We start from the raw sequence: 14827 nt of genomic DNA on the forward strand, positions 1-14827 counted from the left end.
AGAAAGCTCGTCTTTAGCTTGGTCTCCCATGGCGTCGTTATAGCCAAACCAGGTAAGTGAACAATAGATAACATTGATGACAAATGACTGGACCACTAATCTCACAGTTTGTGATCAGCAGTACAAAGTCCAGCTGATGATTGTTTACTAGCAGCATCCCTCAGGAATCGATTCTGGGCTGATACTGTTTAATGCCTTTTCAATAACAACCTGCAGATGGAATAAAGTGCACTCTCAACAAATTTGCAGATGATACTATTATGGGAGAAAGTGGTTGACGTGCTGAAGAGCTGCTCTTCAAAATGACCTTGATATGCTGGAGGAAGTGACCGACAGGAATCTCATACCATTCCATATAAGCAAATGTGAAGTCCTGCAGCTGGGATAACCATCTGCAACAAGGTAGGTTGGGGCCAACTGGACAGGGATGGCCCTTGCAGGAAAGGACTCCAGGGTCCTGTTGAAAATGAATATGAGTGTGCCCTTGTGGCCAAGAAGACCATCCTCACACCAGGCTTATGTGTTAGGAAGAATGTAGTCAGCAGATCAAGGTACGTGATTGCTTCTCTCTAATCCACACCTGTGGGACTACATAATACTCTGTTCATTTTGGGGATCCCCAGCCCAGGAACATCATTGGCATACCACAGCAAGCCCTGCAGAGGGCTCAAGCACTTGACACAGAAGGAAAGCCTGGCAGAAGTGGGATTGTTAACCTTAAGAAGCAGCAGCTAAGGCTAGGAGAACTTATTCGTGGCTTCATCTACTTAACAGAAAAGCAGAGTGAGGATCTTTTTAGAGGTACAGAACGGCAGGATGAAAGAAAACAGAAACAAGGTTGCAGAATTTTAAATCCAATTAGACCTACAGGAAAAGAAAATTCACCATGAAGGTGTTCAAATACAGGTACAAGTTGCCCAGAGCAGTTGCAGAAGTTGTATATCAGTCCTTGGAGATACTTAGAACTAAACCGGACTAGGTCCCAAGCAACCTGATCTAGCTGTCTTTCCTCTGAGCAAGAGCTGGACTGGATGAACATTAATGTCTCTTCCAACCTAAATTATTCTGTGAGTCTGTAAAGTCTTTGGTCTTGATGCCTGGGTGATTCTTGTTCATTAAAGTTTTGGAGGGTTTCATAAGATTCAGTGAATCAGACTTATCCAAAAAGTAGTCATGGTTTCTGAACACGGGACTACAACCGGGAGTATTTCTTGCACTTTGTGGTGCTACTGTGATGCTCCTGCACATATTATTTGTCTTCAAACTAGAGCTATTTTGTTTCAGCACAGTGTTTTTCTTTGCTATACAGCTGGTAGAAAGACATTGTGCAACCATGTGGATACAGCCTGAGTAAATGTCAGACGAGTCCTACTTAAAACTAGAATTTGAACTACATTTCAGTAGACTACAGTTTGATTAAAACCAGATTGGGTGAAAACTCAAGTCCAAAAGTCAATAATCTTTTCAGTAAAATAGAATTATTTGGAGTCTCATGCATATCTTCAATCCATATTGAAGAACTTCTTAAAATGTCATGAGTCCAGTCTGCTGAATGTAACAATGCCCTCCAGGTTAAGATTCACAATAGAAACCATTAAATCTCTGTCAATCACTCATGTGAGCAAGAAATGGTCTAAAATTGCCTTGGTGTCAACAAAACATTTTACACATTGCCTAACACCTTTTATACTTACTCTGTCAGTGCAAAATTAAAGAGATCATGGAGAACATAAGGTAACATAAAATCTCATTAATCACAAATTTTCCATTTTGGAGAAGAGGCAGGCTTGAGGTACATTGGAAAAGAATCTACTCTAGATATGTGTCTGTCTAAACATTTCTGAGATTCTGAAGAGCAAATTAATGTCATCAAAAATGAAACTCTTTTTAATTATGCAACAATTTGCCTGATTTGACAACAGCCACTGACATAATGATCTTCATTTCTGCTAATAGAAGGATAAGATTTTTGTTTAAATTAGCAAATTAATTTGCAACCTTTTCAGTGCAATAAAGTTGTAGTAATTGTTATTCTAAGGCAGAAAGTAAAATTTTACACTTCTAAAAATGCTAAAACCATGACAACAGGGAATTCGATTATTTTTAATGCATTGTTAAAAAATCATCACAGTTCAGTATTTTAAACTCCTGGCGCAAGGTATTTGCACCTCTTACATGAAATATTAATCGTGGTTTTAAGTAATTTTATTGTAGCTTAAACAAAGAAGTGAACCTAAATTCAATATGAATTATACCAGTAGTTAAGTATCTAACAAGAGATTATCATTACTATAAATCTATTTTACATTTTACAATGATTATTTAAGACAGCTGAGCTTCATATATGCTGAAATAGTATGTCAGCATACAGCAGCTGCTGATAATAACCAGCATGTGTTGGCAAGAGCTTTTTGTTTTCTGAAGATAATTAAAAATTGCTATAGTTTTGCAGCTGCTACATAGTCAATAAGGAATACTTTAAAAAAATGGGTAGCATATTTGATTCACTTTAAATGGATTGTGGCCCTCTTTATTGATTATTCACTAAAGGCAATTATTCTACAATTTCGTTTTTTCGTTTGTTTTCTAAAAAACCAAACTATCTGACAATAGTTTGGACCAGGAAATTTTCAACTGTCACCTTCAGGTGCTCAGGAGGAAGAAAGCATTTCACTAAAAGAAATGTTTTGCTGAACATGAAAAGATACACACACAACTACTTGCATCCTTATCCTTAAAACTCTGTGTACTCTGTATTCAGATTGTACTTTAAAAGATCTCTTTACTGGGATCAGCATGTTTTGGTAAAACTTCCTGATCTCAGAAACATTCGGTAGGCACCATGGAGCTCCAAATAGCCCTGCCAGTTTGGGGAGTCAAACAGGCTCTGCAGTGCTACATAGAAAATGCCAATAGCTTTATACTGATCCTCATTAAAGGTTTAAGATGGGAGATTTCCAGGACTTTAGACTACAGTCTTCCTCTAGTTCTCAAGTAATGTCATACTTGGTGGCTGGTGAAGACTGTCTTCCTGACTGTACAACAACTTTTAGGCCCCGTGCCCAACAAGAGTCCAACAGCAATATAGGATCTTCCGTAAACAAAATCTTCCACAGAAGTGTTCCAAAAGACAACTTTCTAGAACAATGCAACTTCAAAGTTCTGAGACATTTCTGATTAAGATGTAATTACTTAGTTAAAATCAACCAAGCAAATGGTTTCTTGAATAACCTGTGTGTGCTTAGTTATGAAAAAATAACTGGTTTGAATTGAAGCTCTGATGTCAAGCATGACCAGTCCAAAATAGCATTACTGTCAGGGAAGCAGGAAACATTCCCAAATCAGGACTATGATAAAGTAACATAGACTCTTTTATTGTATCACATGTTTTGTAGGCTGCTATTTGTAGAGCCAGTACAGACGATGATGGCTTGAGCAACCCTGGCCAGTGGTTCTAACTGAAGGCTAATAGAGAGCCTAGGAATTTTCTGGAGACTTTCTGGAGACCAGATCCCCTGATGCCATAAAAGTGCAGACAGGAGTCCTATCAGAATAAGGTAAAGCAGGATGGGGCAAATCTATCAATTTCTGTACTTTCTGAGATCTTAATTTCTATATAAATCATTTTCACGATTACAGAATTGTATTTGTTTCACAGCTCTAAGAGCTGACAGAATATTCTGCGGAAAAAGAAAGGCAGACTACAGGGTTTGGTACTGTGCTGTCAGGGTGGATGAGAAAATTCTGGGTCATTGCAATTTCCAGCAACAGTGAACTGTTGAAATCTTTGTACTTGCAGTGCCTAGTGCTCTCAGAAATCTAAGTTTTAGGCTTATGCAATAATATAAATATATCTACAAATATCTATAAAGATATCACAGAATCCTAGAATGGTTTGTGTTGGAAAGGACCTTAAAGATCATCTAGTTCCAACCCTCCCGCCATGGCTAGGGACATCTTCCACTAGAGCAAGTTCCTCATAGCCCCATCCAACCTGGCCTTGGACAGTTCCAAGGATGGGGCATCCACAACTTCTGCAGGCAATCTGTTCCAGTGTCTCATCACCCTGACTGTAAAGAATTTCCGCCTAACATCTAATCTATACCCCCCTTCTTTTAGTTTGTCCTATCACTATCTGCCCATGAAAAAGTTGCTTTTCTTTTTTTTTTTTATAAGCCCCCTTTAAGCTCTGGCAGGTTACAATGAGGTCTCCCTGGAGCCTTCTCTTGTCCAGGCTGAACAGTCTCAGATCTGTATATAAGTACCTATAAACAGATAGATAGATAAAACCAGGCAAACTCAGCTTCTATACCACAGTGCAATCAGCCAACACAATCTGATTCTGCTCTCGAATGTGTCCACCTGACATCTCATGTCCATGCACCTGAGCTCCATCCCCCCATAAACTTGGCTGCCAGCAGTGACAGAGCCATAGTAGTACTTCATGGCCGGGTTTTGGTGCATGTGTTGGGCTCTAGGCTACCCTCTGTGCATCAGGAGTAACCCCTGGACTAGCAACCATGGGAGGTAGCAGTGTACAAAAAGGCTAAAGGGAATGTAAAAGTGACCCCTCCTTGCAGCTCTCGTTGCTTTGGCTTTCCATGAGCACCTGAGGTGCAAACTGGTTTGTACTCTCTGACTACAAAGATAATCCAAATAAAGGAAAAGGAAATAAATTTTCCTCAATAATGGCCCAGTTCTCTCACTCAGTTTAACCACTCAGCTGTGGATGTCAGAGGCCAGATTGCAGCCTTGAAATTTGGATCATCTGCTTTGTCAGTCTTAAAATAGATTTCAGAACCCAATATTAGAGAAAATAAGTATTACTGAAAAAAAAAATGTAATTTAATTTTTTTTTAGCAACTACAATTGTTTCCTTTCAAACTTCAGAGGCCAGAACTAATGAATTGATCTTCAGATAAGAGGCTACTTGAAATAATAAGACTTTCAGCAAATAACACAGCCATTATGCACCAGGGAGCTGAAACGCTTATTATGCAGTTCAGTGAAAACTCAAAAGACACAAAGCATTTGATATGACTGGCAGCAGCCCCATCTAAAAATAGCTCTGCATAAAAGAGAATTAAAATGTCACCGGAAATTTTTTTCCTTCCTTCAGAAGCTGCTGGTAAACAGATCCTTCTTAGTCTGAACAGACAACTGTCCCATGTGCAAATGCAAGGGCACCCCATCGTCTCTCGCTGGCACCTTTGGTCCTTCAAAGAGGACATAAGGGCTATGAGCTGCTGGGGAGGGATGGCCTGAAGTATCTCAGAGATGAACTGTAGCCACATATTTTTTGAGGCAGTACTACTGACTCAATGTCTGATAAGCCATCAGCGGGATGAAGACAGCTCTGGCTTTTGGCATGAAGCATTGGATGAAAATACAGCAATCATGGCCATGAATCAGTGGCAGTATTGTTTGATCTAAGCTACAGCACTCAGGCAATGGTAAGAAACGCAGTTTTTGCTGCTATGGCTCAGGTTTTGGCAAGGGTGTCTAGTTTTAATGCAGAATCAACCGTTTGAATGATAAAACAGTTTTGGAAAAAGTATTCTGAATATCTTAGTCTGTTAATTTGGAAGGAGCTTTTAAAACAGATATGGGCTGATGCTTGCTGAATTTAAGAGACAAGAAACTCCTTTTAACTCTTGATAAGACCTAGGCAGACTGCCACACTTTTAACGAAGTGAAGCTGACAGAATGGTAGTTTTAAAATGTCCTCAGAAATATATACAAATATAGCTGTAAAAATGAAAAGAAAAAGGAAAAAAATTAAAAGCCAAGGACTTACTGCGTCACCATCTGTGACAAGCATTAAGTTTTGGATTTTACATTATCCTTCTCAGATAAACGTTTGCAGGAAGAGAAACTCGTTACCTCTGAAGTTACAAAATGATTAGATATTCAGCTGCTGCCATCACATGCAATTAAAGATACAAAACTTAGATTCATCCCACAGAACATTAAAGTTTGCCAAATATATTATGGAAAAGCCACATTGTGTGGCTCTGAGAGTCTTGTCCTGTCCAGACTCCCACTCTCATATCAGTTGGAGACCAAGGAAAACTAAACATTCTGCTGCTTCCTGAAGCTAAAACGATGGAAAAGGACTGTGTGTTTCACACAAGCCCTACATTTATACCATTCAAGTGTTGACAGAGATACTGCTTCCTTTTCAAATCGAGTCTCATCTTACGTCTTTGGTCCCTTTTCAAATATTAGGTCTTTTGGAAGGATGCTCAATGATGCTGCAATTATTGGGACGAGCAACATGATCTAATTATTTGGAAAGGTCTTTGCAAGTTCTGATCTTATACAGATTTGGGATATTGATTTCAAAAGTAGAAGGATGGGGTTGTGGTTAGCTAATATGAACTGTCTGCTGTACAGTATGAAATAACGAAAAATACTTAAGCAGCTGGCAGAATTTACTTCTGCATTTTTGCAGGAATGGCAGTTTGCAGGAATTTGGCAGCTCATGATAGGATACATTTACTTTTGCGTACTTCCATCAGAAACATCAAGCATTAAAAACTGTATTACCTGTTTTCAGGGGTAATACTACAGAAACTTTAGTATCAGGTCTTTAGACCTTGTGAGCAAGGTTTCTGCTCATTTTGCACCTTCAATGGCAGTGGCAAGAGGGGTTACAATTACACTGCTAAATGAAACACAGAGAGATTCTCATTTTCTGGCCAAGTGGCATCACTCAGCTCATGCCCTCACTATCTATAACTAGTATTCTCTCCCATAAATTTTGTCTGGGTTGAGCCAGCTAGAGAAGCCCAAAACAGAGCCAAGGAGTCATCTGCTCAGCAGACCACGGTATTTCAAGTTCATCTCCCATCCCTTTTATTTCGCAGTACAGACATGCCCACTGAGAGGAAGATTTTACTGCTGCACCAATACAGGAACATAATATGTTAACACCAAACATCTGCAAGGAGGAGCTTCTGGATAATGTTGATAATGCACGTTGGCTCAAATGGCCGAAAGGATGCATGCAGTGAGGAAAGGAAAAGAACTCTTAGAGATCTAGGAAAAAATGGCATTGGTTCAGCATGTGCTGGGGGGTTTGGAGAAGGAGTAGCTCCTTGCAGAGAAGTGTTGTAGAGGAGTAAAAGCTGTACCATCATCCTCATTTTTGGACCCATTCAGCTGTAGAGGCTGTACTGTCTTTCCTTAATGCTGAGGTTGTCATTTTTCCTGCAAATGGGAATTCAAGAGAGATGAAAATCCCTGTAAATGGGATTTCAAGAAGGAAGCTGAAAAATCTCACAGAAAATGGTAGGTCTGGCAGGTGGAGGATGCCAGTGGGTGTGCATTTGTGACTAAAGGGAATGAAAGCTAGAATTAAATTAGAGATTCCAATTTGAACTTACTGCTTTTATCCATACTCCTAAACCACTCAAGTGATGGAGAATTAGAAACAAGCATAGCACAATCAATAAAATAAACAAACCATGAAAGACACTAGTGACACATTAGGGGGGAAAAAAGTCAGATATCCTTTAGGCCATTAGGACTAAATGACAGAGATGACAATAAATAAATACATATTTAGGTTCCAAATCCTGAAAACTTTGCTCGCACAAACAGACCCACTTCCAACCACAATCTGATTAAAAGAGGGAAAAACCACTGCCAAAGGCCTGTAATATCTGGCTCATTAAAACCATACCAGTTGACATTATTAGGATATATTATTCTGCTCTTTTAGTACAAGGGAAGATTCATCTGAGTACGTTGCAAGGCTGAATCCTTCTTTGGCAAAGGACTTTGAATGGAAAGTAAAATGTCTGGTATGTTCGAGCATGTTATTTACTTAAGACATACTGCACAGCCCATATTTTAAACTTCTCCACATTCAGCTAACTTATCACAAGGACAGAAACTTTTGTTCATCTGCACAACTACATTGGTCAAAATCCCATGTATTCTGAGCTGCTCTAGAGTGATTGTTTTCTCACAGCAGAATTAAACTCCTCAGTTCTGCAATAGATGAGAGATGAAAACCCACAAAATGTTTTCAAACTGAGTCACTCACATCCTTTTCAGCTAAACCATAAGACTCTCAAGTTCTCTGAATCATACTGTCTACTTTCAACAGCTTCTAAATAGTCCAGCTTAAGGTGCTCAAGCCCTCCTCTCTTGCACTATATCATGGTGTGCAGGTAGTGTTACCATAATTTGCTCTAGTAAAGTCAGCTGACCCATTGAATTGAACCTGAAAGGGGAAACTCAACAGGGTTTTAAGCAAAAAGTGCAACATGAGGCATGAAGATGAGGGTTTAGTGACTTGCCCACATTTAAATACCTGTAAAAGGAGTATAAACAAGAAATTACACAACTAGTGTATACTGGACTAAGCTCACAGGGCACATAATTAATCATTTTGCCCTGAAAAGTAACTATTAAAGGTGTAACAGACTCAGCTATGGACAACTGTTTAATAACTTAGCTACAAGGGTCCTCTCTGCTCAGTCCCTGAGGCACTTACACACCAATCCAAACATATGTGATTCTCTATAGGAAACAGTTCCTATGTTTAAGTGCAATTAGAAGTCTGAGAATATCATATGAAATGAATAAGGTAAAACCAATAACTATGGCTAAGATACTATCAATGACTTAATCAAAATAAAATATACACAACTACCTGTTGCCTAGAAAGAAAAATATCTGGCTGACACCTAAAACTACATATTTTTTTAATTAACATTTATAATGCTCATGGTACAAATACTGCACTCTATTTTCAGTGATTTCTGTATAAAAACAGACATAAACTGAGTAACAAAAGTGCAAGGCACTTATTCTCTTTATTTTTGTAACTTGTTTCTATTTTACTTCTCTTATGTAGCATTTTATACACTGCAGTGACTTATCACATCTTTTAATGTTAAACTAAAAAAACACCAATTATTATTATTCTAATGATTCATTTATTGAGCATAAATCTTGCATTTATTGCCTTAAATGTCTTTTAATATTACTGCCTCTAATTACACAATAGAATTAATGTGAAATTCAGTATCCTCAATGGTCAATGCAGAAGATATATAGCTCAAGTACAGCTGTTCATTTCACCACAAACAATTTCAAAACAACACAGTCTCAAGTTAAGATTTTAGCTTGGCTCAAACCCTGCTCTAAGTGAAATTGAGAGCAAAAGTCCCCTAACTTAAAGGAAGAGCCAAGATTTACTTCTTGGTGTCCAAACCTGCATGTGCCAGCTGAAGAGTCACTAACACTTTGTGGCTGTGAAACTATATGGCCAGAAGTAGCCACTACTATCATTGAATTCAATTTCCAGTACCACACAGGCCACTTCTAGATACATATCACACAGGTATTTGTTCATACCCCTCAGGATGTTCACATCAATTGAAAAACTCTAGTTTCTCCAAGTCCAGGGCTAAGGACTTGAGGAAAGAGTGTGTAAGGAAGAAAGGATGATGGCGAAGAAGCTTCATGTGGCACAGGTCTCAGTTTCTACGCCGTATGAAACAACCAACCCAAAGATCCCTCTGCTGTAAGCACGTCTGCTCTACAGGTATCTGACAGAGGAGAGGGTGATGGACCATGTCCCAGCTGAGGTCTGCAAGGCAGACTCTGCAGCTAAGGATGTTCCTCCTGGTACTCCGGGCCATGCCAGCCCCAGCCCTGTCCTCTCCTGTACACCTGGGCTGGAGTGCAGGCACAGAGCCACTGCAGACACAAGCAGAGGCACCGGGGGCTGAAAAGGAACTACAGACTGCTGCTGCCTTGACTTACTGCCTTACAAGAGGCAGGAGATCACTAGTACCGGTCAGAAATTACCTAACTGGGGGTGTTTGTATCATCACCACCAAGGCTGAATCTTGTTGGTTAATCTTTTACTTTCCTGGGTTCAGAAAATGGGGTTTAAATATGTGTAGGTAAAGTGGACAGATCTTGAGAAATACTATGTTTAAGGTTGTCTGTACAACTGTATTTTGTTCTCTTTGTGTGTCTGACCAAAACGATTGTCTTTAATTTCATAATTGTACCCCATTTCCTATCCTGTAATCCATACCTGTATGCATATGAAGAATTTCATCTGGGCTTTTTTAATGCAGCCTATGACTCCAACATTTTCACTTACATGACTTCCTTGTTCTCTTTTTGAATATGGGAGTATATTATAGCTTATGGTACAATAACAGTTAGAATTTAAGTCACCTAAATTGCATAACTTTTTTCCAAGTCACTTGCATACCTCTCTAACACTTTCCACAAACAGTACTCATGCTTAAAAAAAGAGAATTAAACTCCAAATGGAAGACTATAAGATAGAAAAGTGAATTTGTTTGCACCTCTAACACTCGCTCAAACCAGACAAATCCAGGTGACACAAAGATAAGAGTACACATAAAAGATCAAAACTGAACTTGCAATACGTAAGAGTATAAAGCATCTGCTGAGTGCCAGACAGTTGGCCTTGAAAAGGTAAACTCTGATTTGAGATCGCTCCATCGAACAATTTTTCTCAACTGCTCTTGCCTGTGGACATAAACTGAGAAAGATCACAGAGCATTATGCACTGTGGGCAGGAATTTACTCACTGAGAATAAGAATTCATCTTATTTTCACTTGTTTTTTCATATTATTTTCTTACTGAATGTGCAGACTAAGAATCAAATTCTACTGCAGATGAAAGGGAACATTTCTTCACCAGTGACGCCTAGCTATGCTGATGCAGATGTGGCTTCATTCACCTTGACTTACATTCTACTTCTACTGCACAGTCAAGTTTTCAGAGTATGGCCTTAATTCTTCATTACTTTTTACCTTCAGCTACTTTTTGTATTTTCTGTTCTGCACTGAATTTAGCCATGTACTGTGAAAGAAATAACAACTTTGTGACTCATGTATTATAAATTCTTGAAAGTCACCACCTTATTTATTTAAAGAAAACATGAGTAATCGCTAATGAATTCTCATACAGTTACTGCATACATAGTTTGAACAAATACCTCAGACCAAGCATGCTACACCCTGTTCCTTTATGCTAAGACATGTGTCCCCTTCAGTGTGGAAACTAATGGGCTTATGGGGCAAAGGGAATCCTCAAAAAAAAAAAACATTTTGAAAATAACAGTTTAATATCAGACAGATAATTACTACTCACATTTACAGGCCACCTCATAACTCTGCCTCAAGGAGTCAGTGGTGTACATGAACCAAACATTTAGGACTTTCAAGGTATGATCTGATTGAAATAACAGTCTGGTTCCTGTCATTTCCCTTGTGGTGATTTTCTTTTTAGAACTGATTAAATAGTATAATTCCTCTAATGAATCATTTAGTTTATTTTTAACTAACACTAGAAGAAAATACAAAGGAAGGCTTTTTCAGCAAGTGTTTTTTTAAAGGAGGAAGAAAAGCTGTATTGCATGATAGGATGGAATAATTTAGCATAGTTTAAGATAGTACATGCAGCTAATAACTGAAAGCAGTACATGCAACACTTTGTACTACACTGCATTACTGAACCAGGAATGGAAGCTCTGACTGCTTTACATATTGTAAATCAGATACATCGTGATTTTGTAAATCATTCTTTTCACTAAGAAAAAAATATCCCTGATGTAAAATTTTCAGTGTTTCCTACTGTGAGTGCCTTCAGTCTGAAAACCAGCAACTGAAAAATATCTGGGTAAGAAGTAGAGAGCAGGTATTCAAACAAGCCCCAAGGCAGCTTATCACTTAAACATGTGGCAGATCTGTTTTCAGCAAAGCAATTAACCAGGCAGGATTCACCACTCCAGCGATATTAAAAGGGAGGCTGGATGTTTTTCTAAACACGTTATAATTCAAATTATTAGACTGGGGAGGTGCTAACACAAGAACTGGGGTAGCTGTGTTCAACTACTTTGTCTTAATGGCCTTAAAATATATGATTCAAATATATAAATTCAAGCAACTAAAGAGTGATTTACATGCTTTACTCAATTGGATGACTGAAAGGAAGTTTTGGTTCTCATCTTGCATCTCCTGGTCTACTTTTCAAAACATCACTGATAAATTCTGCAGTGGCACTCCATTAGTTATGAATCCCATTTTTCCATGGGGTAAAACTCGTTTGCCTGTAAAGGAGGATACCTCCACCCGTTTTACAAAACTCTTCCAGTACCCTTTGGGACAGGGACTGAGACTGATTCAGTGCTCTCACACTGCTTACAGACTGAATAAGACAACCACAGAGGGTGACATGCTAACCCAGCAAAACATGGTGGAAGTCTTGAGAGTGACTGATGGGTCTAGATTTTTCACCCAGAGTGTAAACTGGAGGTTTCAGATTGAGTTACACTAGCTAGACGTAGATTTTCTGGTGTTATTAACACAGCTATTTGTATCAAAATTACGAGTCATTACTTGGGGCACTGTAAAAAAAAAAGTGTGCCTTGGCTATGGTTTTGCACTAGATGTGTGCATCCCTACATATCGGCTTGTAGGCATACATCAGCATCTATCTGTACACATAATTTCCTTATTGCTAATGAACTGACACTTAACCAACAGTGGATCCTGTCTGCAGTTTAACATCAATAAAATAAATGAAGGAAGCAACAGTGTATTCTTAGGGATCCAAAATACACAAATATTTCATCTACTGAACTGTAAAGTACATCACATCATCAAGGTGCCACACAAATATAATTTCCACGGATCTGTGCAGAACAGGTTGGAAAGCTGTAGAAGAGGAGCAGAGGTCATTCACGACAGACTGGCCACCCATGCAACAAGCTGCAGGAAGGAAAGCTACAACTTTGAAATTCCTCACTGTCCCACCATGCAGACTCTCCAAAGTCTTTGCACCGCTGGGAGGCTTTGGCAGCCCTGGCTGTCCCAGACAGGTTATGGGTTACAAGAGGGAATGTTAAACAGCACCATGACAGGCAGAAGAGGTGTGTTAATCCACCTTATCCTCAGTTGATGCTGCTTGAACACTAAGTTGGTAATACCACTGCACTAAAATAATTTTCAAATAAACCTGTAGAGAAATAAATTACCCTTTCTTTCCATTCAATTCAGGCTGTACACTGGGTACACAGAATGACATAATATCCTTCCTGAAATCAGAGCTGCAGTGAGGACCAGTATCCTTCAAACACGACCAGTTCCTAAGCTAGCCTTGCAAATAACCATGTTTTCCTAATTGCCACAGAAATTATCTTTTTTATCTTTCTAAACCTGACCCAAGAATTATGCATTGTTTTCTTTATAAATGCAAAAAAATTTCAGCACTTTATCCTTGTACTTCTGCCAGAGCTTGACAGCTACAGATGCAAGGAATTTTACTGGAAAGCAATACACAGAAATAACCACACCATTTAACTGCTGCAGGTTCGAAGCTCACACCTATTTCTGTGATATTTGCCAGATATGACAGTAAATTATGTTAACTCTACTGCCCACCTCTAGTAAGGAGAATCAAATATCTTTTTGCAAGCTGACAAGAAAGCGACTGTTATCCTCAAGATTTTTTTTTTACATGACATTTTTCTGCATGTAGGCCCACATCCACTTTGGAAACTGGTATTCTTGGAAACAGGATGATGCCATATAAGACTATGATCAATACAAAACTATGTATTAATTTGCTTTTTAATATGGAAAAATCTGTACAGTTAGGGTTTTTATCTTTGCATTAGCCGTTCTGAAGATGATTTTAAATTGCATGCACAGGCCAAAGGATTTGTTCTGAGGCCAATCTGCATTTCACTTTAGTGCCATGGATACATATTCAGAAAAAACAAATCAATATATTTTTAATGACTGCCTAGATAACTGCTTAGGCAGTTGCAAAAAGCCAAGTCAGCAATTATTTTTAAGGATATAAGTTTTCTAAACCCCTGACAGTTTCCAAAGGGTGTTATCCCAGTCACCTTCCTCCACTCACACTGGACTTCTGCTCCTTTTTTAATGGGATGACCATCTACAATCACGGGCAGGTTACATCTGTAGCAATCGGAGCAGATGTACTGGTGTCAGTAGCTGCTCGGACAGCCAGAAAAGACGAACTTCAGCACTTAAGCTACCACAGTAGTTTATGATTAAAAGGTAATTTAGTTAAATAGCTAATCATGCACTAGTGTTTGTCTCTTGGCTGTCGGTGTATGTGTGTATGCATGTGTAGAAACAGAAAAGTATGAATGACTACTTCAAACTCTGATTCTAGCCTGATTAATTTGGAATAGAGACAGAAAAGGAGCATGCAATATGAGGCATTAAAACCTTCTCTCTTACGAAAGAGGAGACCTTGCGCCAACCCCAGGCAAAGGAGCGCTCCTGACAGTAACTCACCTTGCTGAATTTTCGTCACTAGCTGGTGACGGGCGAGAATCCTGCTGGTCCTGTAGGGAGGGCGCCGGGCCGGCTGATCGCAGCGCCAATACAGCTCCTGGCCCTCGGGGGACACCGCATTCAGGTAATAGCAGCCCGTGCCCGCGGCCCGGGGCACCTGCTTCAACATCTCTGCTCCCTGAATCCCGCCGTCCCCGCTGCGCCTACTCCAGATCGTAATCAGGGTAATGAGAGGAGGGGAGGCAACAAGCCCGGGGAGCTGCAAAGAGTGAGCGCTTTAAACGAAAAAAAGGAGTGCCAAGAGCTACTACAACTCGGGATTCCGGCTTCTCCCACATGATCCGCGTGAGCCAATCGCTCCCGGTGCAGCCTGTGGAAGTCAGCCTGTGGAGCGGGACAGCCAGCCTTCCCCAGCCCCACACGCACAGCCTGTCCCGGCCCCGCACAGCCTGCCCTAGCCCGTCCCAGCCCCGCACAGCCTGCCCCAGTC

The 14827-nt window shown here is 39.7% G+C and overlaps 1 protein-coding gene across 1 annotated transcript in view; it reads right to left on the bottom strand.

Moving 5' to 3' along the window:
- STARD13 (StAR related lipid transfer domain containing 13) overlaps window positions 1-14593 on the bottom strand; it is a 117197-nt gene extending 102604 nt beyond the window's left edge. Inside the window, exon 1 of the mRNA XM_027906731.1 lies at window positions 14338-14593. Within this exon, the coding sequence (XP_027762532.1) occupies window positions 14338-14506 (169 nt within the window). The 5' untranslated portion in view covers window positions 14507-14593. The remainder of the gene's footprint in view (window positions 1-14337) is intronic.
- Window positions 14594-14827: the final 234 nt, after the last annotated feature.

Source organism: Empidonax traillii, unplaced genomic scaffold (assembly GCF_003031625.1).
Source record: "Empidonax traillii isolate 1590-97213 ecotype Southwest subspecies unplaced genomic scaffold, ASM303162v1 scaffold1347:size381947, whole genome shotgun sequence".
Classification (NCBI taxonomy): Eukaryota; Metazoa; Chordata; class Aves; order Passeriformes; family Tyrannidae; genus Empidonax; species Empidonax traillii.